The 27,256-nt window shown below is 41.0% G+C and overlaps 2 protein-coding genes across 3 annotated transcripts in view; one reads left to right on the top strand and one right to left on the bottom strand.

Moving 5' to 3' along the window:
- Window positions 1-490: 490 nt before the first annotated feature.
- The window catches only part of efcc1 (EF-hand and coiled-coil domain containing 1), a 28,532-nt gene continuing 1,766 nt past the window's right edge, over window positions 491-27,256 (bottom strand). The window contains exons 2-8 of one of the 2 annotated variants that reach the window (XM_067388067.1): window positions 26,407-26,822; window positions 7,641-7,789; window positions 5,854-5,989; window positions 5,515-5,680; window positions 4,219-4,377; window positions 2,850-2,919; window positions 491-1,122 (exon numbers count right to left, since the gene is read on the bottom strand). In XM_067388067.1, the coding sequence (XP_067244168.1) occupies window positions 986-1,122; window positions 2,850-2,919; window positions 4,219-4,377; window positions 5,515-5,680; window positions 5,854-5,989; window positions 7,641-7,789; window positions 26,407-26,822 (1,233 nt within the window). In that variant the 3' untranslated portion in view covers window positions 491-985. The remainder of the gene's footprint in view (window positions 1,123-2,849; window positions 2,920-4,218; window positions 4,378-5,514; window positions 5,681-5,853; window positions 5,990-7,640; window positions 7,790-26,406; window positions 26,823-27,256) is intronic. The other variant, XM_067388068.1, reaches the window with a different exon arrangement.
- The window catches only part of cfap92 (cilia and flagella associated protein 92 (putative)), a 35,245-nt gene continuing 13,853 nt past the window's right edge, over window positions 5,865-27,256 (top strand). The window contains exon 1 of the mRNA XM_067388063.1: window positions 5,865-5,993. The gene's annotated coding sequence lies outside the window, so the exon portion shown is untranslated. The remainder of the gene's footprint in view (window positions 5,994-27,256) is intronic.

The following is a 27,256-nucleotide window of genomic DNA, read 5'->3' as shown; positions in this document are numbered from 1 at the left end:
TATATATTTTGTTTCATGCAAATCATGAATAAAGTCCATAAAGAGCAACAAAACTGCTCAGAAGTGCTAAAGACAATTAAAACAGTTACAATTAAATTGAGCTGCAAATGTTTCTGTATTTTGAAACAATGAAAGATGCATATGTTCAGTCCTTAACAGCTAGGCAGTCTATATTTGCGATATGGAGGAAGTTGTGTAACATCTGTAACTGTTAAATGCACCCAGTATGTTTTCCCTTGAACTAGTCTTTAGTCGTTATTATGAGCATCACATAGTCTATACCCAGCGTTGGGAGTAACACATTACAAGTAACGCGAGTTACGTAATTAGATTACTTTTTTCCAAGTAACTAGTGAAGTAAAGCATTACTTTTAAATTTACAACACAATATCGGAGTTACTTTTTCAAATAAGTAACACAAGTTACTTTGATTTCCCATTTATTGTCTGACAGCTCTCCTGTCTGCATGTTGAGAGAAATCCTGAACTCATTTGTTTAATTTTTTTTTTTATTGTTGAAGAGTGAAGATTAACACATTACTTTCCATAAAAAGTAACTAACAAAATTAAGTTTTTTTAGGGAGTAACGCAATATTGTAATGCATTTCTTTTAAAAGTAACTTTCTCTAACACTGTCTATACCTGAGTGGTTTTCAACTAGGTGTTCCTATACCTGTGTACCACATGACACATGAAGCTGTAATGAACACCACTGAATAATGTGCATGTATTTTAAGATAATACTGACCAACAATATATTGCAAAAGGAAAAGTAGCTTTAAATGCTTCAAAATGTGTCACATCATGTTTCATTATAAATGATAACAAGCTAAATGATTTACACAACTATACACAGAAATATAAACACATGAAGAAAAATACATGGCTAATTTTGGTTAATTTTGGTCCCATTTTCCATCATGGCCAGTTAAAGTTCCTTTCAGAAGAGTCTGTAGCACCCTGTGGCCATCAGGTGGCAGTAATGTCTAGCAGGAGATGAGCAGAGAGTTGGTGAGAGACTGGTGACTCTCTGCTCTCTGTATCGTCTCGCCATTAGAGAGGATCTCACACGCAGCCAGCTCATGACAAAGAGCGTTGAGCACCTCCAAGATATGTGCTTTCCCTGCAAATCAGTTATAGAGACATTGAGTTTTAGATGTATGTATGTGGTAATCTTTCAGTTCCATCAATTTTTTCATTATGAATTATCAGCGAAATAAAAAAACAGTATGAGTTGAAAAGTTCGTTTTAAAAAGAACAGTTTGATATGATTTGAATTGAAACTATATATAGTGTATATATATATATATATATATATATATATATATATATATATATATATATATATATATATATATATCAGGGCTTGACATTAACTTTTTTGCTCACCAGCCAATGTGGCTAGTGGTTTTCCAAAGTTACTAGCCACTCAGCATTTTCACTGGCCACAATTTTGCTGCTAGGGAAATTACATTTTATATGATGAAAGTTGACTGGCATGCTTAAATTACTTGATTTTGAGTCATTTTACTTGATTTACAAGATTTAAATCCCTTTCAAACTTACAAATGCAGATTGACCACCCAAATCAAGACTATACATTGTATATATCAGGTAGGCCTATGTATAGTTATTTTTGTTAGGCTATGTAAAAAGAACAAAGAAGCAAATTACAAATAGTAATTTAAAAATATATATATATTTTTTTTTTTTCAGATAGCCTACATATGTTTATTTAGCATACATGTATACATTTATTTAAAATTTTTTGATGTTTGATTAACATTAATGACAGACAGGTATTTATTTGGGGGCTGCTGAATGCATGGACGTCATATACTGACACATATCCAGTTTTTACCCACTTAGCCGTAAGCCATAGCCGACTGTATTCACGCGAGATACTCCACACGATGCATTTTGACATCTGTGTGTGCGTGTATTCAGGCGCAAGGAGAACTGATCGCGCGCGACAGAGAGCGCGCACGCGAGCGCTTCTGTTGTGTCATTCAGCGCGATTCCGCCTATCCCGCCTTCACTAACCGCAAGTTAATCGATAAAGAATTGTGACTGAATTGTAATTTTGTGATACGACGATCTTGGCTATTTTTCATTTGGCTGTAGGCTAAAGTATCCCGCCAAAGTGGCTAGTGGGAGTGGCTGGTGGGAGTACCCGCCACAGCTGAAATCTACCCGCATTTGGCGGGTGTTAATGTCAAGCCCATATATATCTGATTGGCTGAGAGTCGTGCAATATTCTAGTGATAACAGCACTCCCTGACGCGACTATCACTCCGCTTGATGCGACTGTCATGGAGGCCGAGCAAATCCACATTTTTTACAAATACTACACTTGTGGTACCATGAACAGTTTTTTAGGTGAGAATGTAGTTGTTTAGACCTGAAATATGGACTCATTTATAATTTGTTTATACATTTTCTGAGATGCGAGCTCCAGGCCATCAGCAGCCGTTAAGTGCTCATGTTCAGAAATCAATGTTAAGTGGTCTCTTAATTTTTTCCATAGCTGTATATATATATTTAATATATACATAACAAAAAAGTTATGGTTTTAGTTAATAACATCAAGAAAGATCAATGTCATAAATTTGAGTTTGATTTGTGACTTACCATTAGTGTAGAATCTTCCATATTTCATTCATTTTACATAACTTTTTTTTTTCTTTAAATCCCAACAAACAATCCCTGATATTTAAAGTGGTCGGGGACATTTGTAGCACACTGTATATCTAATGCTCCAGACACATTTTCATTGCACACCAAGCCTGGTAAACGGTAAAGGTTTTATAAGAGCAAAGCTGGCAAGTTAAAAGTTATTGTGTCTCTTACCATGCTGAGGATCACTGCAGGACTCCAATGTGCTGAGTAAAATCTTTCCTAAAGATCTTCTCGAGACGTTCTACAATAAAAACAACATTTTTACATCATAAATGTAAAAAAAAGGTAATTAAATGGCAAAATACTGTTTCATAATAATAATAATAAAATTCCTGATTAATATTATGAGGGGCAATTTTAATATTTATATACATAATTTTTAGGGGTTTGTTCAAATCCCTTTTGCCACACCACCAAACACAAATAAAATAATTTAATTAATACATTTATAAAAGAAATATAAATCATTTATAATAAAATTGGAAAATACTCAGTTAATCCTAATTTAATGTGTCAGTATTAAAAATGAAATCAATAGTGTATTCAACCAGCCTGACATCACAGAAACTGAAAATAATTGCACAAAATACTCTACTTATATGTACGGAAGAGGATTAGGGCCAAGCAATAATAAAAAAATAAAACCATCTCGAGATTAAATTTGTTAAATTGAGAAAAAAGTCGTTAAATTTCGAGAAAAGTCCAGATAAAATGTTGAGAATAAAGTCATTAAATTACGAGAAAAAGGTTGTTAGATTACGAGAACAAATTCGTTAAATTATGAGAAAAGGTCGTTAAATTATGAGAACAAGTATTTGTTCTCGTAATTTAACAACTTTTTTCTCGTAATTTAATGACTTTATTCTCAACATTTTATCTCGACTTTTTTCTTGAAATTTAACGTAATTTTTCTCATAATTTTACAAATTTGTTTTCGTAATTTAACGACTTTTTTCTCATAATTTAATGATTTTATTCTCAACATTTTATCTTGATTTTTTTTCTCGAAAATGTAACGACTTTTTTCTCATCATTTTACGAATTTGTTCTCGTAATCTAACAACCTTTTTCTCGTAATTTAATGACTTTATTCTCAACATTTTATCTGGACTTTTCTCGAAATTTAACGACTTTTTTCTCATAATTTAATGAATTTGTTCTCGTAATCTAACAACCTTTTTCTCGTAATTTAATGACTTTATTCTCAACATTTTATCTTGACTTTTCTCGAAATTTAACTCGTTTTTTCTCTAAATTTAACAACTTTGATCTCGAGATGGTTTTATTTTTTTATTATTGCTTGGCCCTAATCCTCTTCCGTATATATGGGAACAACAGTGTCCAAGCATGATAATCATATTCCCGTGTTGCTGACATGGCAAATATTATTTTAGGATCATCAGCAAATCGGATCTGCTGGATTAACACCCATCTATTGTGTGAATCTCTATTGTGCTAGTAAACATTTACAGCAGCAAGAGTGGGCTGATGAGTCTGAAATCCCTCCAGATTCACTCCCTAGAGATTTCATTTGACTGACCAGCTCTCGCAGCTGCTGCAGAAGCTGTAGCACATCCATCAGTTTCTCCTCCACCAGAGACAAACGCACCCGCTCTGTCTCCAGCATCTGCAACTCCAGGTGGAGCAGCTCCGTCTCCTCAGCCTTCTGCTGTAGCTCCTGGACCAGGGCGTCCCTCATCTGCAGACACACGACACTTACCGTTGACCTTGCGCATATTTAAACACTAAAGCTCCAACACACAATGAATTTCAGGTTAGGAGAATCCTTGCCAGATGTGCCGATAGCCCATAATTCAGCCGAGACACATAATTTCTCAGACAGAAATAGTTCAGATATGCTTGTTTTTGGCCTGTCTGACCATATGTCAAAAATCCACATCTGCTGACTGTGCTCACGTTAATGCTCGCCCCAAACTGGTTATGCTCAGAATGTTCCAGGAGATTTTTCCATGAATATGTGTGGGGCCTTTTTAAAAACACTAGCAACATAGTTCACGTCTGGTGCATCGCAGCCGAGGTGTGTCTAACAGCTCGATGTACATGTAATTGTGTAAGGCCTGGAGGTTTATTGCTGTGGTCATCTCAGGAAGGGACAGCGATTGGCTGCTCACATTGACACACACTCGGCTGGTTGCTTGGGTGGGAGAGTGAGAGCTGTGGCTTTTCTTTGAAGCCCGTCGTTCTCATAACAACCGCTCAGTGGGCAAGTGCCTTGTAATCTAATTTTACACTCCTGCACCCCAAAGCAACCATGAATGTAAAAGTAAAACAGAACAGAAAGTCCTAGTTGGGTGACGTAAGGTGTTTAAAAGAGTTTATTTGGATGAACTTGTGCCCCTACGAATGAAAATGTCTTATTAAGTATTTTAAATATTTTAACTGCTGGGTTACAATGTGTGTTTAATGTGATTCTGCTCAAATGAATCCAAATATTTAGTTGTTATGTCAATTCACCTCTATGTTCTTTTCCAAAAACACAGAGATATTTCTGGCTTTGTAAAGTTAGTTGAATGACCACCTTCATTAAAGGTGCAGTAAGTGATTTCTGAGAAATGCTGTTGAACACTGTTGATATTTGAAATCAAACCAAACAAACACACCACCGCCTTCATTGCTCCACCCCCAAAACGCACGAATACGCACTGCAAGAGCGGATGTCTCTTTATCATAGCTGATAAAGAGACATCCGCTTAAAGGTGAAATGTCTTAAAGGTGAGGAAATGATGACAGAATTTTCTGTATTCTTGACATATTCTTGAGTGATATATCCATTTATGTGTTGAATAGATCATGTTATCTCACGAGCTGATCATACCTGGTCTGTGTCTATCTCCACCCTCCTGGCCTGACTCTCCTTCAGTTCTAGTTGTTTGTTGAGTCGCGTGACCCTCTCCAGCAGCTCTAGCACAGCCGTCTGACTCTCCTCTGTGCGAGAGTCGCCGAAATGAGACAATAGCTTCTTCACTGCTTTCTCATCACACCTGAGAGCACACAAAACAATTGAATAACCTAAATGAGTTAGATGGAAAATACAGCCTCTCAGAATGTTTCCCTATGAGTGATTTATTAATTCCTGGCATTTTTGGATCTCATTTGATTTTGAGAGTGAGTCACATAATTCTAGACAGCAGTACAAGAGCAGTTGTGGGTGTACCTGTCTCCACAGCAGGACAGTCTGGTGAGGATTCGCTTCACCTCATCTACTTGTCTCTGCTGTTCTCCGGTCCATCTCTCTTCCTCTTCATCAGACGCCGCCTGACCTTCCACTGAACGGAAAAGCTGCTCCTCCACTATGTAAGCATAAACATGCATGAAATATCTAATTACACTCGAAGCAAGGTGTCAAAATAAAAATAGAATTTTGTTTTACTTGAATAAAACTAGATCATTTAGATGTAACCAGATGTAAGTTTGGGGTTGATAAGATTCTTTAAAGGTGCACTATGTAATATTTTCTGTCCGCTAGAGGTCGCTAGAGGCCTATTCAAAACAAAGGCATAGCTTGATGATGCCAAGTTTGAGCACGGAATCTTGGGAAATGTTGTCTTTACCTCAACGGCCAGTGGAAAAGAATTGGGATAGGACTCGGGAAGAAATCATGTTCATGGATGAGATTATTAACGTTACTGTAGTATTAAGCAGAGCAGGACCAAGTGTTTATATACACTTAACAAAAAAGTTATCATATTAGATACATTTAAGTGTGTTTAAATGATGTTATAACGTTATTCTGTGCGTTCGCTCGGTGGCTACTGTGAGACACTTGTTGATTAGCTACATCAATTTTAGAATATCATATTAAATGCTGGATGCTTGTGTTGATAAATGGCATACAATTAATTTTAAAACGTATTGTATGATAGAGAAAATGCTGTATTACTGTTACTAAAAATAAAGCTGCATCTGATTATGCTATGTTAGCTACTTCACAAAATAGTGTTTTTCTCTGAGGCATGGTAAAGCATGGTACTCGCAAAAAAAATCAAGAAAATTAGAAATTCAAATCTCAAAACAGTTGTTCCCTGGTCTATTAAAACATGTAATATATTAAAGCATCTTTGGTGTTTCCATGGTTTCTACAAAATAAAATCAGAAACCGAGGGAAACGCGGGTATGATGCAATTGTCAGGTGACTCCTCACACGTCCCGGAGCCTTGGTTAAAATTGCAATTTTCTCACGATTTACAAATAGTTGGAAACATTTGGGATATTGTAAGTACTCAAGTGCACAAAATATATAACACTGGCCTAATGGTTTTTGGAGATTTTACTGCAAAATTCTTACATATTGCACCTTTAATTCTTTAATAATCTAAAACGTCTCTTATGCTCACAAAGCTGCATTTATTTGATCAAAAAGTAAACAGTAAAACAGTAATATTGTTAAATATTATTACATTTTAAATTATATATATAAATTATATATTTATATTACATTATAAACTTTTGTTGCAATATATTTTAAAATGTAATTAATTCCTGTGATGCAAAGCTGAATTTTCAGCATCAGTATTCAAGTCTTCATTGTCACATGACCCTTCTGAAATCAGTTTAATATGCTGATTTGTTGCTCAAAAAACATTTCTTATTATCATCAATGTTAAAATAAGATGTGCTGCCTAATATTTTTGTGGAAAATGTGATACAAATGTAACGATCACCATTCTTTGATGAACAGAAAGTGCAAAAGAACAGCATTTCGTTAAAACTGGAATCTTGTAACATTTCTGTAATTGTAATTTTCGATCAATTTAATGTATCCTTATTGAATAATAGTATTAATTCCTTAAAAAAAAGGTTGAGCTCAGACTTTTGAACGTTAGGTTACCATTTATATTTTTTTTAGTTTATAAAATATCATTGAAAATGGAAGTATCAGCTATTTACAAGTTGACCAACAGAGTCTCAAAAAGGCTTGAGTAATGTGAATATTTGTCTTACTAGTGTCAGGCACAGTCTCTGCACGTCCCGTCGGTGAGCGCCGATCCTGCTCTGTGTCTAGACAACAGCGTGGCGCAGTCTGACTTGCCCCATTATACCGTCTGTCCGGTTTACCGATGAATGGGATGGATGTTTTAGACACTTCAGATCTGTGAAGAATAAAATAACCGGACAGAGTAGATCAGATCATAAAGGGTTGCTCTAGGTTCAGGAAAATATAGTAATGTACATTAACACTAGCAAATAAACACCTCAACAATTAGTATTTATTAGTTGATTTAAATATGCATTAGAAACGTTTGATGATATAAAGTGTGATATAGCACTAAACTTCATTTCCACATCTTTATTTAACAAAGAAGTCAAGTAAAAACTGATGAATGCAATTTTCATCCTCAACCACTGTATAACTTTCACTGGCTCTTAAGAGGAGATGTGAGCAGTGAAGGTGATTGTGGGTAATTGTAGCCAGGCATGGTGACATTAGATCCATCAAAGCGAAAAGAAACATCAACATAACATAAAACACAGTATGCATTTATGATGAACCGTTAACATGCGTCTGGCGTACAACGCATATCAGAAGCCAGGTTTTAAAAGTACATTATTTGAGTTTAAATAAACATATTTTGAGCATCTTTACATTTGTCAGACAGCTGTAAGTGAAAGCAATCGATTATGTTTCTGTCATTTCAACAAAACCGTTTTTCTGAGCTTTGCGACAGCAGAAATGCAATATGGGGCTTTCATGAATCAAAGAATAAATGTTTCCAGATGACAATGTCTTGCCTGCAGAAGAGAAAAAAAAGTAAAAGGCTGCAGAAATCCATTTGCTCCAGCATGAATCCCAGAGAGTAAAAAAAAGGGAAAGAATTTCAAGCCGGGTGCACTCATGCATATATCCTGCTGCCATGAGGAACCCTTCAGTGCAGAGCGGCCATAAATATAGCCTGTATGAGCCCACAGAATCATCCCTCGCTACACTATGCTTTCGCACAGTTTAAGGTCAATATTTGGAATCCACATTGTCAGATGAGGGGGTGAAGGGTGTTTGAAAAGGGGGGCGGGTCAGTTAAAGGTGGGTTTCAGGGCTCTCTGATGACCTACAGCTGCCGAAGCAGAGTACCAGGGAGACCCTAAACAGGCCTGTCAGGGTTGCTATAGGAACCCATTGACATAAGTGTGGTATTATGGTCTAGGCACGATGATAAAGAGATTGCACATGCACAGTGTAACTAACTGGAGTTTAACTGAAAAGGATGTTGAAGTTTGTGTTGGAATAATGTGCAGCGTACTGAAAAAAAGGCACTTTCAAAGAGAAGGTTACACATTTTTGTATTTTTAAAACTGTAAATTAATATTTTGTGGGACTAAATGCAGTTTAAACTGATTTTCCTTTCCATTCAAAATGTTTTTTTTTTTTCACCAAGCATGCATTAAAGGTACAATTTCTGATATTTTTTTCCGCTAGAGGTCGCTAGAAGCCTATTCAAAACAAAGGCGTAGTTTGATGACGTAAAGTTTTAGAGCGGAAACTTGGGACATGTGGTATCGATCTCAATGGACGGTGCAAAAGAATAGGGATTGGAGTCTGGAAGAACTCATGTTCGTGGATGCGATTATTAACGTTACTGTACTATGAAGCAGAGCAGGACCGAGTGTTGCGGGAGCTGAACGAGGAGCTGGAGCGATTGATCAACACACGCCTCACGAGCAGCGGAACTTTTATTATGACACAGCCGCCGGCGCCGCTTCCGCTTTTCCGGTCATGAGTTTACGGGAGCTGTCCTTGTCGACAGAACCAGCGGCAGATGGTAAACAGTAATTATGTTCCATAAATAAGTAACATAATCCACCATAAAACGTGCAAGAAGTAAATAAGGAACTGCTTGAAGCAAGCTAACTGTTAGTGGTTTGCTGGACGCTAGACACTACTTCCGCATTTGTCCACGGCACTGTTGTCATGTGGTTTCTACTTCAATCTTAAGAGCGTTGTCCCCCACCATTTTCTCCAGGGCGTCCGAACGATTATTTATCAGCTGAGAGAGAGTGGAAATCACGGCGTCGTCTTCTGCTTTACCTTTCTTTGTAGGGGGCTTACCAGGGCTCTCTGGAAACGAAGTAGATAAGAGGATCTCACCGGGAGACGCATAGCTGTGATGGCTCACATTATCAGATACACGTGCAGCGCGCAACATCTCTTTTTCTTTCCTTTTATCTGCGACAGACTTCATATTTACAATCTCGGGGAGCACTATGAGGTATTTATAGAAACTAATAAATGTATCAGAGATATAAGTAGTGTAATTTGGCTGTTAAAAGTAGATTTGTCAGCAGAGCACGATAAAGCAAACTTAGCAGGACGCCATCTTGGACAACCCCCCAGGAATCTCATGTGGTTTCTACTTCAGCAAAGGCGGTAACAAAGGTAACTGACGTCATTGACAGGCGACTGCACTGCCCCGTGTTACTGTTTAGAATGGGAATTTTCTCATGATTTACAAGTAGTTGAAAACATTAGAGATATTGTTAGTAATCAGCTGGACAAACAATATATATATAACAATAGCCTAGTGGTTTTATGATATTTTACTGCAAAAATTTTACATATTGTACCTTTAAATTGATCAAAAGTGACATTAGACTTTTACAGTTTTCGATTACATATAAATGCTGTTCTTTTGAACTTTTTATTAAAGAATTCAGAAAAAAATATTAAGTTTCAAGTTTTCAACATCGATAATAATAATAGAAAAATGTTTTTATGCACCAACTTAGCATATTAGAATAACAACAGAAAACAACTATTTTAACTGTAACAATATTTCACAATTTTAGTCATTTCAAAACTTGCAGACTTGCTGATAATTTCTCTCAAAAACTCAAAATATTACCGACCCCATATTTTTGAACGTACATTTGTACATGTCCATGATTGTTATTTTCTAACAAAAACATATGAAATGATCTTCAAAATAAAACTATATATATATATATAGTGTTTGAAGTGCCAAAAAAGAAAACTCTGTGCCTCTGAAAAGGCAGGACAAAATTGTATGCCGCATCTGCTCAATGTCAATATTGCTCTTGTAGAAGCGATTCAAATTGTGTATATGACTAATACTGCTGAAAGGATCTGCTTTCTGTCAAACTATTTATGACTGAGAATAACAAAATGAAGATGAGCTACTGAAAAAACTCAGTAACCCACCGTCTGTAGAAATGGATGGTGGAGCACACATTGAGAGCAGATAAAGGAGCTCTCTAGACACCTGAATCCACTCCAGACTCTTGGAAAGAGTCTCAATATTAGATCCAGTCATCTAGGCCCCTTCAAACACAGACTATGAAACAAGTCTGCTCAGAAACAAAGTAGAACAGAACAGTTGCATAAGAGGTTATGAAAATGCAATCAAAATGAAAATTCAAGGGTGGAGAAAAGTACTTTCGTCTTGACAGAAACAACTACAGGGGTATCGCTAAATAATGGATTTTCGTCGAATTATCCTCAAAATTTTCGGGAGGTTTTTTTAAAAATGTTCTAAGATAATATGTTTTGGGGGGTAGTAGCACCATGTAAGTAGTAGCACCATGTAAATGTTACAATCAATTTATACGGCAATCATTTTGTAACTTGGTGAATTACTGTTCAAAAGTTTGGAGTCTTTCACATTTTTTTTTTTCACAAACTCAGCGCAGTTCAACATGTCATGATGAGCATCAACTACAACATGAGTATGTGCGTTAACCTCTAGGCCACAGCTCTGACAAAACAAGAAATTTAATTCGCAGTATGTAATGCACACTAGATGCTGAAACACACTGGTTTTACATCAAAGCGTTCACAGAGAGAGAGAACAGAGCATAATTATGTCTGGATAAGACAAACACAAAGCCCAAATTTGACACAACCTCCATCTGGCATACTTTAGCTCTCCTAGTCATTAATTCCATTCTATTTGATTCCAAACATTCACCTTATACAAAGCAAATGTATTATTTAGTGAACAAGGACAGAAGACACAAATGAATTGGCATTTGTGAGAGGAAGGGCTGATATTCTATTACGTTTCTTTGTGATGCAGTATCATTTGAATTTAAACTGAAAGCAGAAGGTTTTATTAGTTTAGTGGAAACTAAAGAGAAACTAAAGAGCATCTCGATTTTTTATTTTCTTCAGTGAGAAAAGTAGAGGTGGATTGGACATTTCCTGAACAGTCTGGACTGGCTGTACTAGCATCTGCCTATCTGAATCACTTTCAGCTGCCTGAGGCACTGATAAGAGTCTGCAGAGAACTTTCCAAGCCACATACTGAACAACCAAAAGTTCTTCTTTAAGACACATAGGCTAAAATATTACCTGTATATGTTTAAAGAGGAAAAAGACAACATGTAATCATCATACTTTTAGCATTGAGTTCTTACTCTTCTTTTTTAATAAGAAAATTTAGGGCAAGTTACAAAACCAAAACATGTGCAAGACAGAACTGTGGCAAAGTCTGTATCTCATTAGTCTGTGTATCACTTTTGGCTGCCCATCTCATCTCTTGTTTTGAACAGTTCTTAGGACTCTATTTTGGTGGTCAAGCTGCTAACAATAGGTTTCTATCTTGTGACTATATTTACACTGGACCGGAGTGATGTACTAACATGGGGCGAGCCCAGCTGTTTGTGGTTTAGACGTGCACTTCCTGTGTTTATTACGGCAGGATCTGAACTTCCAGACCCCCTCTTGCACCCAGTTTACTTGAGAGGTATTTCAATGGAATGAAGACTTGCAGCATGTTTTGAAGGATGAGACGATCATATATGGTAAACAACCACATAAATAACAAGATTAGGTATGTCCGGATGTTGCGAGGTCCTTGATAAATGCTTGATAAAGCAATCGAGACTATGAAACAGATGTCCACAATTAAGAGTATGCCCAGGGTAACACGATACCTGGTTAAGTAAGACTAGAGAGGCTGAGTCAAACTGGCAGACATGGAACATGTGTGGATGCACAGACGCCGTTAATCTTACACTACGGTCTGAGACGTGGGAAATCACCTGATCTTGCTGGGGGGTGCTGTCTGGAACCGTCTGGAGATTCCTAACGGAACCAGACGGTAATTAATTGAGTCCAGAAATTTTGTTATTACGAGGGCAGTCCCAGTAAACACAGCTTTGAAGGAGGTTTGCGAAGTGTTTACGCGTCTTAACAAGTCATAAACATGAAATGGACACATTGGGGAAGAATCCAAATGGACTTAAACAATTCCATTTCAGAAGTCAAAATGTTTGCAAATAGAACTGGTCGATTACTTGCAAATTGTTGTCCATTACTGATTGCAAATTTCATGATAAAAATTGTACTTAGTATTGTAATCTATTACATTACATATTTTTGGTAATGTAATAAGGCTACTTTTTGATTAGTGTTACCTTTTCGGCTTCCGCGCACCGAACCGTAGTTGGGAGCGAGCTGTTTCAATACAATAACTTGGCTCGTGGCAGGTAACTTGCATCTAGTGGTCCGGGCTAACAGAGCCGAAGCACAAAACAGTCAAACGTCGGTTGATTTGAACAATGAACTCGGGCTTTATTCCTCAATGGAAACATTACACATTCGTGGGCATAAGTGCACTTTTTATGTTATCAATCCACTGGAGCATTTTTCAACATCACCACTTTCACCGTAAAAACTCCTAGACTGCACTTTTCGCTATACATTGTTTACACCTTTTTCATACCCCTCCTGACCCACTACGTCACACACAAAATATTTCACAATCTGCCACCAGGGGGGGGCAGAGATGGCAACACTACCCCCACTCTGGAGAATGATTAAACCTTTAACATATCTCCAGCATCATTACCCTGTTCACAGGAAATATTAATCAGATAGTGGTCATTATACAAATATCACAAACCATAACCCATTTTCCCACGGTCTATGAAGGGAGCCCCTATAGAGGAAAGTTAGGTTGAAAAGGCCTGAAAAGCTGTCCAAACTATCCATAAACCGTCCATTAGGTATATTCCGTTGTTTGTACATGTAGCAAAACATTATAAATAGGACACTTATACATTCCCTGAGGAAAAATGTGACTATTACTTTAACCACTCAACTCAGCGTTAGGGTAAAGTTACTACAGGTTGCAGGATTTTAAGTGCAAAACTAGGCAAAATATTCTGTTGAGCAAATTAGAATTTTTTTTTTTCATTCTTTCAGAAATGTTTACTAAAGTGAATAGCATTAAACACACCCAGGATGCTATAACAAAACTATGCAGCCCATTATTATCCAAATTACCGATTGTTGATAGTAACAATTATATTAAACCCATACCAACTTCACATTTTAACCTCAACATAATCAAGTTACTTCCGTACTGATACAACACTGGAACTCTTTTTGTTTTGACAACACTGGAACTCTTTTCGTTTTTGACAATACTGGAACTTTTTTTTGTTTTGACAACACTGGAACTCTTTTCGTTTTTGACAATACTGGAACTTTTTTTTTTTTTTTGACAATACTGGAACTTTTTTTTGGCACTGAGGAGGGCAGCGATCCGCCTACACCCAACCTCAGGCAGATATGCTCAGTCATCAATCCATTCTCCAAACCTATCAGGAGCTCTGCGGACCCTCCCAGGTCGACGTTTGGGAGTGGAGTTCGAAAGGGGACGAGCACATTGTTCCCTGGCTTCGTCCAGTGGAAAAGGAAGGTGGCTAGGGAACCGGTTACTGCTCAATGAAACCGGCAACAATGGTGGTAATGAGAAAAGACCTGGAAGAGACCCCACCACAGGGTCCTCTGTCTCCGGAGATGTACCCCAAAGGTCAAGGGGGCCGATATCGATTTCTGACGAGCTGGGGCCTGACATAGGGGATGGCACCTCCATTGGTGCCCACGTTTCAGCCTCTTTAAATACCCAGTCATTGTCTAGTGCCGTCCTGGAATGGTAGGCTTTGAGTTTGTCGTGGTGAACGACTTTCATCTTCGTCCGCGGGCCCCTTTTAATTCGGTAAACTAAATCGTCCAGTACACCCACGACAAAGTACGGACCCTCGTAGGAGGGCAGGAACTTCCGCACTGTATTCTTTACTCTCTTTGTGCCCTTGACCAAGAACCATACTGCATCACCAACTTTGTGTTGGACGCTGCAAATATTTTTGTCATACTGACGTTTGGCACGCTCAACAGATTTTCCCAGCGCCTCCCGGGCCAACTGGTGAGATAGCTCGAGCCGTTCCCTGAGCTGCACAACATAGGATGGAGGAGTAGTGGTGCTATCGGAGTCAGGTGGCAACCCAGCAACAAGATCCACTGGCTCTGTAATTTCTCGTCCGAACAGCATCATATTAGGAGTCAGGCCCGTGGAGCTGTGTTTGGTTGCACGGTAAGCCATGACCGCATATGGGGTCATAATGTCCCAGTCCCAATGGCATCGCTCCGCAGTGGTGGCTATGATTTTCTGCAGGGTTGCATTGAAACGCTCTACTTGGCCGTCAGACTGCGGGCGAAACGGCGTGGTCCGTGTCTTATTGATTCCCAGTAGGCCACACATTTCCTGGAACACAGATGACTCAAAATTGGTACCTTTGTCGCTGTGTAAGCACTGTGGAGCTCCGTACCTGCACACCCACTCGGAAACAATCTTTTCAGCCACTGTTGTTGCTTGTTCGTTAAGAACAGGATATGCCTCGACCCATTTGCTGAAATAGTCCTGTACCACTATTATGTAGCGGTTATGCCTTTCGGTTTCATTTAATGGGCCCATTAAATCAACTGCAATCCGTTCGAAAGGGGTACCAACTCGCACTGTGCCCATGGCGGCTTGGGGTGTTTTCTTGGGGCGAGCTTTTGCAGCACAGCTGGTGCAGGTGCGGCACCACAGAGTGACATCATCTCTCATATTGTACCAATAGTACCGGGCCTTGAGACGTGCAAGGGTCCTCTCTCCTCCAAAGTGGCCACCGACTGGTCCATCATGCAAGTGTTCTGTCACTGAGGTGCGGTACTCCCGTGGCAGCAGGATCTGTGGATAGAACACTCTTCCATCCGTGCAGTAGAATTTCCTTAGCAGAACTCCATCTTTCTGATAGAGCCTTTTCCACTGCGACCAGTAGGCTTTGGTGGCAGGGCTATAGGATGCTATGTCAACCCAGGGTGGCCTGCCCCTCCCTTCGTCCATCCACTTCTTCACTGGTGCTATATCTGGGTCAGTTTCTTGGGCACTGATTAACTGCTCTTGGGTCCAACCACCGAACAGGTTGGTTTCAGCTGGCTCACTCACCCGGTAGACACCTGGACGGAACGAAGGATCAGCTAGGTTGTCACTGAAAGTGTCCGCTACCCCCACTGGAAGTTGCTTAGGCTTGACTGCGGGGCTACTTCCACAGCTACCTTCGGGCACCACTACCCCCACTGGAGGTTGCTCGGGAGGAGTTCCCCCGGTATCCTCTGCAGCTGGACTCCCGGCCATGTTGCACTGGACCCCTTTATGCTGAAACTGGTTACTGAGGCTTGGCTCTGGCACTGTGCATGGGCACGACGTCCCGCAGGGTCTTCTGGAGAGCGCATCCGCATTTTGATGGTGTTTCCCTGGCCGATGGATCACCTGGAAGTCGTAATCTGCCAGTTTTTCCAGCCAGCGAGCGAGCTGGCCCTCAGGCTCCCTCATCCGAGTCAGCCAGCGCAGGCTGCTGTGGTCAGTCCGTATGATGAATGATCTCCCCAGCAGGTACTGCCGGAAATGAGAGGTGAACTCGACAGCTGCCAGAAGTTCTCGTCTGGTGGTGCAATAGTTTTTCTCAGTGGCCGAGAGTCTCCTACTCCCATAGGCGAGTACTCTCTCCTCACCATCTTGCACTTGGGAAAGGACCGCTCCAATTCCACAGTCACTGGCGTCCGTGTCGAGGAGCAACTTGCCGCTGTCGAGGGGATAGCCCAGCACAGGTGCCGTTGTCAGCCGGCTTTTCAGTTGTTCAAAAGCTTCCTGGCATTCGCCTGTCCAGTTAAAGCGTGCATACTTTTTGGTGAGTTCATGTAGGGGCTTGGCAATGGAGGCGAAATCTTTGACAAAGCGTCTGTAATACGAAGCCAGGCCGACAAACTGACGCACTTCAGATACGTTTTGTGGTACAGGCCACCCAGCCACCTTTTGGATCTTTTGGGGGTCAGTGGCAACACCTTTGGTGGAGACAATGTGCCCCAAGTAGGCCACTTGCTCTCGGAACAGGACACACTTGGAAGGCTTAAGTTTTAGATTGGCCGCTCGTAGTCTGCCAAACACTTGACTGAGCCGCTCCAACATTTGAGTTCCATCCCGCCCCAGGACAATGATGTCATCGAGGTAGACCAAACAGGTCTCCCACTGCAGCCCGGCCAGGACTCGGTCCATGAGCCTCTGGAACGTGGCCGGCGCATTGCACAGTCCAAAAGGCATCACGTTCCATTCAAACAGGCCCTTACGGGAACAGAAAGCAGCAGCTTTTCGGGCTCTTGGCGTCATCTCCACCTGCCAGTACCCTGATGTTAAATCCAGCGTGCTGAAGTACCTGGCAGTGGACAATGTGTCCAAGGTATCCTGGATGCGGGGCAGTGGATAAGCATCCTTTATGGTTCTTTCATTTAAAGGCCTGTAGTCGACACATAGCCGCATAGTCTGGTCTTTCTTTCGAACCATAATAATTGGTGCAGCCCAGCCACTATTGCTGGGTTGGGCCACTCCGGTGTCCAGGCTTTGCTGTACCTGCTGGTCTGCTGCCGTTTGTTTGTCTCTAGCCATTCTGCGTGGTTGCTGTTTCACAGGTGGACCAGGGGTGGTGAGGATGTCGTGCTGCACGAGGTCAGTACGGCCAAGGTCAGTGGGCCCCGTGGAGAAGACGTCACTGTACGATCGCAGCAGGTGAGCCAACCTCTCCTGGTCGCCCCTGGACAGGCTAGCACAGCTCTCGTTATACAGGACCTGGAGATGGCTGGGAAAAGAAACACAGAGTTAGTAGTTTCGGGGGCCGATGTGGCCAGGGGTGGCTGGGTTTCCACCTTCCTCAAAACCGTGGCTGGCTGCAGAATCCCTGCCACGGCGCCTCTCTTCAAAGTGACAGGTAAGGCGCCAAGGTTGAAGACTCTGATGGGGACGTTGGTGGACCGCTGCGCCTGCACGATGATGCGTGCCACTAGAACGTGGTGCTTTTCGATAAATCCTTTGGTGGGGCTCAACATCAGGTCCCCCTCAGCAGCACAGCGAAGGTGGGCGGTGCCAGGCACTACATACTCACACCCTGACTCCAACACTGTTGTGCGGGCCACTCTGACAACGTGCACCCGGGACTGATGGCTTGGGTTAAAACGAGGAACCTTTTCTCCGAAGAGGGTTATCTCCCGGCGACCGTAATCCAACTGGGCACTTGTCTGATGTAAGAAGGGGTGCCCTAGGATAACCTCTGTGTTCTCTGCTGTGTCGGCCATAATAAAGTTCACATTGGTCGCTCTGCTCCCGACTTGTACAGGCAGGTTAACTTCCCCCATCACTGCCAGACCAGTGGGGCCGATGCCCTGTAGGACCTGTGCGACAGATGGCTCTATTGTGGTTCTGGATTCTGTGGGAATGGAGTTAAAGAGGTGGAGGGGCAACACATTTCTCCTAGCACCAGAGTCAAGAAGAGCACACATTTCCAGTCCATTTATCACTATTTTGACACACATGTCATCTTCCTGATTGGCAGTGCAAGTTACCACTATACCTGTGTCTGTGTTCTTTTTTACGGTCCGGACTTGCTGCCTGGGTCGACGGGGGGAAGGGCAGTTTCTCTGGATGTGCCCTAGACCAGAGCAGTTATGGCACTGAACATCCCCCATCGGCGTTTTGTCATTTGAGTCTCTCTTATGACGCCATTGCTGATTAAATTTTGGGGCCCTCTCTGGTGAATTAATGGACCAAACAGCTACCCCCACTGGCTCCACACAAGCTGGCCGGCTGTCATTTTCACGTACTGTGGCAGCCCTGGCTCGCTGATTTACAAGGCTGCGTTGGCCAGGCTGCATGAATTGTGTGACTGTTCTGGCGGCCCTCTTGGTGGTCTCATAGCTGTGTGCGATGTCATATGCTCTGGATAGGGTGCGCGGCCGCTCTTCCAGTAGTCTTTGCACTACCTCTGCGTCGGCCAGGGCGTTGGTGAAAACCTCCACACTGATGGCGTCTTGCTCCAGCTCTGTACGATCAGCGTACACAATGGACACTTTCTCGTAGATGTCATCCCTTAATACATGCAGTTTTTCATTTTGCCCCCTAACCCTCTGTCTCAGTTCAATGCCAATGGCAGCTGCATGGTCGGAGCGTGGCCCGTAGGCGGTCTCTATTTCCGCCACAATCCGCCGGTAACTCCAGCGGTCGGATCTGGGGTTTTTATGGACGATAGCTCCAGCCACGCCAGTCAGGCTGAATCTCAGTTGAACTGCCATTGTAGTTTCCGACCAATGGTTCGCCCTTGCACAGCTTTCAAAACGGTGTATAAAGTCTTTCCAGGAGCCTGTTCCATCAAAATGGCCTGGCTTCAATATTGGAATTCTCTCTTTATATCCATAATGTTCATCATCACTAGTGTCCATTATTTCAACAGCTGGCGCTTGATGTGATGGCCGTGGCGCTGACTGGGCCCTTCCTACAGCTGACTGATCGTATTGGTATCGGTTACAGTGTGCAGCATAGTTATCATTGTAGTTCATCCCTCCACAACATTCCACGGGCTGGGGCATGCAAGATGGAAAGGGTGTCGAGGCAGACTGAGCGTGCAATACGGGGGCCGGTGAAAAAGGGTTTCGTGCCATACAGTTCATGGGAGTAAACGGGTTAACACCATGTGGGGCAAACGTTGGAGCGGGGCTATTTTCCAAACCGTACGGTAAAACTGAAACTGGGCTGGCTGCTATATGTTTTGAACAGTCACAAGTTTGCTGATTAAAGTACTTGGACTCACCGACTGCTTTATTTTGTAGTTCCCCGGACATTAGGAATGGGTTAGTCAACCGTGACGGCGGTGGTGTGAGGGGCGAAGCTAGGTTGAATGGCGGCATCCGGCTGTAAACAGTAGCTCCGTCCGCGGCTAATGTTCGCTCCATGCCCGCCGCGAACAGGTTGGTGTTGTCAGCATATTGGCCGTCTCCGTTATTAACTAGGTCCATATTAGTGTCTCATATCCACAAGAAATGGGTTTGTGCTTACGTTTGAGGTTTCCATCGCGACAGGCCTCTTCATCCACGCGCTCGCATTAACTCCAGCCCCGCGCGCCGTCATTCCGCGTCCGACGAAACCTTCTCTCTCTCTCTTGCTTGTTATATCCCGGACGAAGCCCCCAGTGTTACCTTTTCGGCTTCCGCGCACCGAACCGTAGTTGGGAGCGAGCTGTTTCAATACAATAACTTGGCTCGTGGCAGGTAACTTGCATCTAGTGGTCCGGGCTAACAGAGCCGAAGCACAAAACAGTCAAACGTCGGTTGATTTGAACAATGAACTCGGGCTTTATTCCTCAATGGAAACATTACACATTCGTGGGCATAAGTGCACTTTTTATGTTATCAATCCACTGGAGCATTTTTCAACATCACCACTTTCACCGTAAAAACTCCTAGACTGCACTTTTCGCTATACATTGTTTACACCTTTTTCATACCCCTCCTGACCCACTACGTCACACACAAAATATTTCACAATCTGCCACCAGGGGGGGGCAGAGATGGCAACATTAGGCTACTTTTGACCTAACATTGATTTGAATTGATAATCTCGTCCGATATTGATATAAAAATGGAAATAAAAATTCCATTCAGGGGGTACTTCAAATAAATATATTAGGTCAAATAGGTCCGGCTGACAGGAATCCCTGCATTACATGTAAATACAAAATAAAGACTTTCCGAATGTATATAAGTGCTGGCCTTTTTTATAAAGAAAAATGTAAAATAAGAATAGGGAGACAATAATTTATGAATAATTTACTGCCAATGTGTGAATTATATGTAATCCTGCAATCATCTGATTGAATATTTTAAAATGTAATGTAATCTAAGTACAAGTACTATTGAAGTAATACAATCTAATTACAAGTTAATGTTTTGAATCGGTTTATATAATCCAGATCACATATAAACAGTTATTACCCATCACTGTTCACAAAGAAGCAGGAGGAGAAAAATTGACATTTTCAAGAACATTTCTCCCCCAACTTAGTAAGGTGGGCAGTTTATTAGTGCTGAGGTCTGCAGAGCAAGAGTATCAGCTGGCCGAGAGTGGGAGGAGAAAGGGAAATGTTCGTAGCTGTGTTTGAAAATGGAAAAAAAGTCAAGGTCTTGGGAGTTTTTCATTCTCAAAGTGCTTAGAAAACACTGGACCAAAAAACCCTGCCGTATAAAGACCTCCTAAAGACAACATTTTTATGAGGCCTCATTTTGTTGACATTTCTTTACCTTCTTCAGTCATAATACAGGGAATTTTCAAAGGACTGTTCATTCCATCTGTCCAGCCCTGTTATTATGTGTTGAGGTACAACAGGTTACCCGGACACATTTTACATGAGTCGGCCGCACCACAGCTGAAATAATAGTTCTCTGAATAATAACTGATTATTTTTGAGCGGTTAGACGGCCATGTCAGTCTCTGTGATGTCAGCAGAGCTCAAAAAACAGCGCAGACTTGATGATAAATGCAATGCTTTTCACCTGGTATGAATAGAGAGACATAAAGCACGTCTGAAAGCTGAGCGATAAATAGAGTAAGATGGTGGAAATTCATTCCCACTGAACAAACAACCGAGTGTTTGCCTCTTCCTCCAGATGGCGGCTCTTGTCCCCCTCCCCTCTTTTTGTTCCTCTCGCACCGTCTGTCTCTTTTGTCCTGAGGTCTGCCTTGCTGCGGTTCTCTTGGGGTCTAGGCTGAGGGCTTCGGTCCATCTTGGATTCTGAGGGAGAGAAAACGCCTCTAGGCAGGACGCACACGGATGGTGTGTTTTTCATGGTAATGAACTGAACAGATCAGGTCTGTTCCCACCACCTCCCCCATGAGACCTGGCCTCTATCTAAACCTCTTCCTCTTTCTTTATTAGGGCCAAGAGGGCTTCAGGAAACCTTACACAATATCTGTTCGATCTACACTTGGACTTTCTCTCATTCTGGGTGACTGCAAAGTGTCGAAAATGACCGGAAATGGCTCATAAAAAAATAAATCTCCAAGGGCCACGTATCAAAATGATTACTTTCAGTTGTACTTTCAAACTTTCATACTTTTATTCAGTATGGATGCATTAAATTGGTCAAAAGTGACAATAAAGACATTATAATGCTACATGTAATTTCTATTTCAAATAAATGCTGTTCTTTTGAACTTTATAATCATCAAAAAAAATCATGTTTTATTTTACAATAAAAACATATTAAGCAGAACAACTTTCAACACTGATGATAATAATAGTTAGTGAGGTCATTATCATTATACACATAATATTGTTGTGTGCAGAATCTGGAGAAAATTGTACAATAACTCAGATGCTTTGGTCGGGTCCAAGGATGTGTAATCACACATCTTAAAGAAAGAAATCTGATGTTAAATCGTGTCTTTAGAAATGCAACATTTCCAAGACCATTATTATGAGGAAAGAGAAAAAGAGTTTAATAGACATCCCTTTCATGTGGATAAAGAGTCTAATATCATTGATTATTGTCATGCCAGATGGGGAGGTTAAAGCGGCAGGTGGGGGAATTGAAGTGAGCTATTAAAATGTGTGATTATTACAAGAACTGCATTAAGGTCTGAACAAAAAGGACATGAAAAATAGCCAGCGGACACACCTCTCTCTCTAGATAAAAGGCATTGCTCTCAGTGTGAATGGGTCAGTTCGTGACCCACGGAGCATGACCGGTATCCTCTTCGCCCACTGGCAGCTGCATCAAAAGCTATCCTCCAGCGTTTTTGTTTTCAGAGAGCTGTGTGCCCATTGGATGCACTCTAGAGACTTTTCAACACTTGCCCATGGGGCGTTCTGGCCTCAAAGAAAAAACCCTGCTCTGATCTGCCACAGACCAGCCAAAGCGCTCTGCACGTGTCTACGACACAATGAGCATTTACATTTCCCCTCCAGAAAAGAGCAGCTGAAACACAAGACTCATGACTGCTACAATTACTTTCACTTTCAACTTTTTAAAAGGAACAGGTAATCTAAGTTGGTTCATTTAATTCAATCCAAATAGTCTTTTCGCACACTTACGCTTAATTAATTAATTAATTAAACAAAACACTGACGTTTTCAAATCTGTAATAAATAATGAAAGTTTACCAACTAATAATGATCCTAACAGAAAGCCCTCTAACTGCCACTATAGCTAGACTAATCTGTTTGTTACCAGGCGAAAAGATGCAAAGTGACTAACTTGTAATATAACATGTTTGATTATTGAAATGTTCATAAACCCTAAGAAAAACCACTTGTACATATGTATTTGTAATACATTTGTAGTTACGTTTTAAATGCCTTTGCTATATATACTGTACATGCATACATACACACACATACTTGCTGTGACCAAGTAAGACATGCTGCTTCTGCTGTACAATATAGCATACATGAATTACACGTAGCAGATCTATACAGGTGGAGCTGGGGAAGGTGGAGGGTAGGGCCGCACGATTTATCACAATTAAACCACACGCGATTTGGCAAAGGCTGCGATTATTTTATGCGCAGCTTGTCAGAGCTGTACGACTCTGTGATCAGTAGTAGATGCTTCTCCATCTGAAAGTCAGAGGGCAATCTTGCGCAGAAACTCTAAATATGCCCTGCTGCAGAAGAAGATAACGCGTCATATCGCTGTAGCTGAATAAACAAGATTGAATCGCTTTGATTGATTAAGCATGACTAATAAACATACGACTGCCTTATTCTGTGTAAAAAGCTACATCATCTCACAGAAGGATGCTCAACTGTCGTTATGAAGTGAGTTTGGAGTAAAAACATGTTATTAAATGTTGTCTTTTATTGGACAAGATGTTAATAAATGCTTCTCATGTCTGAAAAGATGTTTGACGCATGTTGCTTACATTGTGTTCTAAGTGTTCTAAAATGAAAAGTTGCGATTTTCTAGGCCGATATGGTTAGGAACTATACTCTCATTCTGGCATAATAATAAAGGTACTTTGCTGCTGTACCATGGGTGCAGCAGGCGCAATGATATTACGCAGCGCCTCTTACAAATGTCTCCATGGTTGCAAGGCACGCTCCCTGTGCAAACAGGGGGTCACAGCCACTGCGTAATATCATTGTGCCTGCTGCACCCAAGTTCTTTGATTATTACGCTGGAATGAGAGTATAGTTCCTAGCCATATTGGCCTAGAAAATCACAACTTTTCATTTTCCGTCAGTCTTAGAAGGTGATGTAACTACCGAAGTGTCGAGTTTTAAATAGGAAAAATATTGAAACTCTTTGGTCATTTTTGAGCGAGATGCTAACGGTCTAATCAGATTCAATGAACTATGCTAAGCTATGCTAAAAGTGGTACCGCCAGAACCGGAGATCGGCTGAATGGATTCGAAAACAGTAAAACTCAACTGTTTAACTCTAGTGGAGTTGGAAAATGAGCCTATTTTCAAAAAAAGTGGAGTGTTCCTTTAACCAAGTATTTGAAGGTTGAACACGCAAGCTGATTGGCTACTGATACAGCAGGAACCAATCAGCTGTGCTCTATAGAGAAGGACCTATTAGCCTGCGCTATCTAGAGTTTCATGACAGAACTTTATACACACACACATTCATATAAAGTTTAAAACTCTTCACCAGATATACATGTTTTACGACCCTTTTGTTTTGACTTTGTTCAGGGGGCCTCAATCATTAACTAGGGGGGATGGGTATTCGCATACCAATTCATAAATACTGAATACGTTTATGTGAAATCACCCAAAATGTACCCTTTCACTCTATTATCAAAAAGTGAGAGGGGAAGACAGTCTTATTAGCCTTTCCGGATTTGATTTAGCTTTAAAATGTCATCTGGCCACATCACTGGAGTCCACCAAAAGGCACCATATCTGGCAAAATTACTTTGAATAACTGCATGTAAGTTTCTACCATATTCATTGCTGTGTGAAGACTGTAAATATGGCATTGGGATGTGAGGTCTGTTACTGGTTATGGCTGAATATTAAAACAGCGGCACAGCCCAAGGAATTATTTACACCCAAACTAATAAAGTCTACAAAGAAAGCAGCGCTTCTGAATAACATACTCTCCGGCAGCATCACAACTATTTTGTATTTAACATAAAAACTAACAGGAACTTACTTTAAATATACTTAAGTAGCATGCCAAGATCTCTAAACTTGGTGAGGGTGGTAGGAATTGTTGCTAGGATACAGACAGGGAGTGTTCATCCATTATTCTGTAGAGCGGGGAAACTGTTTGAAGATAGATGGGAACTTTCAATCTGTTTAGGTCAGGCCTTGCCGAGCTGAATGGAACTTTCCCCGAATGTGTCAGCACCATTGTGATCTGGAATGAATTATTTGGTTTAAGAGCATCAATGGAGGGGCCATAGAAAGGCTTCCTGGTAAAGTTCACCACAGACTTCAAATAGATTAGTGCAGCCTGGAGGTATAAAAGTGAAAGTTTATGAAAAAAATGTCAATGTGTTTCTGTCAGTAAAAATCTGAATTGATGCCATGACCACTGCAACACTCATTAATATAATATCTTATTTGTGAAAGAGAAGGACACTATAGTCTTAGTAGCATATAATATCCCTCAATGACAATAATGAGAAGAAAAAACAGACTTTCAGTAAATCGACTTTATCAGGATTGCCAGGAATGCTGTCCCAAAATTAGCATGCAAGAAATATGTAAACACTGATGACGTTAAGCTTAACAGCTACTAAACGTAAATTAAATGGTTGTGCGCTAGGAAAGTTCAATGACAGCCTAAGTATAAAACCCAAACTACGAAATGAGTGGCTTCCAGCAGTAGCTGTGCATAATTTCAGCTAACCAAAATGGGAGCCCAGCTGCCACACACGTTGACAACTAAATGAACCCAAACAAAACAAGGTCTGCACTCGAGAAGCAGAACCACATCAAGCCAACCTAAATAACATGTATGTTGGCACACGTTTGCATAGTCAGGGCCAGCAAGTTCTGGCGGGAGCCATTTTAACCCAGAGGATTCTCAGTTCACTGTGATTATTTGAAGCTACATTATGTAATGAGACTGTTTACTACATTCAGTCTGGTTCAGGTGACAATAATGCTTGTAGCAGAGTAGTCTCATTAAAATCCTGATAAACAAAATGCAAACCATCATTCCTAAAAGAACTTTATCACAAAACAGCAGCAGCATAAAACAGAGTGATATTTAATGAATCTAGGATGAGCTCTAAAATACCTTACAAACTGTTGAACAGCTAAAGTAAACAACCTCACTTGTTAGAATAGTTGCCAAATTGTCCTGTTTTGACAGAGTCTTATACATTTACATCAGTGAAATCCCCAGAAACAGATGCCAAATTGTGGTAAGTGAAGATAATGTCTTCTTTATGCTTCATGATTGCTGAAGTAAGCTATCTCAACGTAAAAACAGATTACCTCAGTGTGGGAATATATGATCCCAAGTTAGGCCTACTGCACAAGCGCTGTCAAACTGACTGCATGAAACAGTAGTTCAGTAAATAAAGCGTGATGCATTACACTTGTTTTTGTTCCTTCTGGCACTTCACGTGAGTATTATACTAACCTGTAGTACAGAAGCTCCATCTCTAGCTGCTCCATGTGCCTCTGCAGAACAGGCACATGACTGGCTTTGGTCTCAAGCTCCTTCACTTTCTTGAGGCCACTCAGCACAGCTTGTCTGGCTTCCTCCACCCTCTTCCTCATCTCCACCTGCTCCTTCTTTAGAGTCCTGTTACATTCCTCCAGCATCAGCACAGTCTCGCGTGATACTCGCAGTTCTTGCTCCAGCTTCTGGTTGAAGAACATGGCCTCCTCGATCTGCACGTCCCGGGAATTCCGGATAAGCTCAACTTCTCTCAGGAAACTCTGGATGTCCTTCAGGTTCCCAGAAATGTTGGGCTTCTGGGCTGTTCGCCTTTGGTGCGCGATGAAACAGCCACCCTCTGGTTTATGTTTCGAGTGGCTTTTCCACAGGCCCACCTGTGACACACAGAAGCATGTCAGTAGAATGTGATATAGAAGGCATGTAGTATAGACCAGGGTTGGGCAACTCTGAGTTTAGCAGCAAACTCACCTGCCTGTAACTTTCTAGTAATACTGAAGACTTTGCTTAGCTTGTTCAGGTGTGTTTGATTAAGGTTGGGGTTAAAGGGTAAGTTCACCCAAAAATTAAAATAATGTCATTTATAACTCACCCTCATGTCATTCTACACCCATAAGACCTTCATTCATCTTCGTAACACAAATTAAGATATTTTGATTAAATCCGATGGCTCAGTGAGGCCTGCATTCAAAGCAATGACACTTCCTCTCTCAACATCCATAAAGGAAAGCATTAAAAAATATTTAAAACTAAAAAATTTTACAACTATTCAAGTGAGTGGTTCTACCTTAATATTATAAAGCGACGAGAA

The sequence above is a fragment of the Chanodichthys erythropterus genome, chromosome 6 (assembly GCF_024489055.1).
Source record: "Chanodichthys erythropterus isolate Z2021 chromosome 6, ASM2448905v1, whole genome shotgun sequence".
Classification (NCBI taxonomy): domain Eukaryota; kingdom Metazoa; phylum Chordata; class Actinopteri; order Cypriniformes; family Xenocyprididae; genus Chanodichthys; species Chanodichthys erythropterus.
This window is presented reverse-complemented; position numbering and strand designations above follow the sequence as displayed.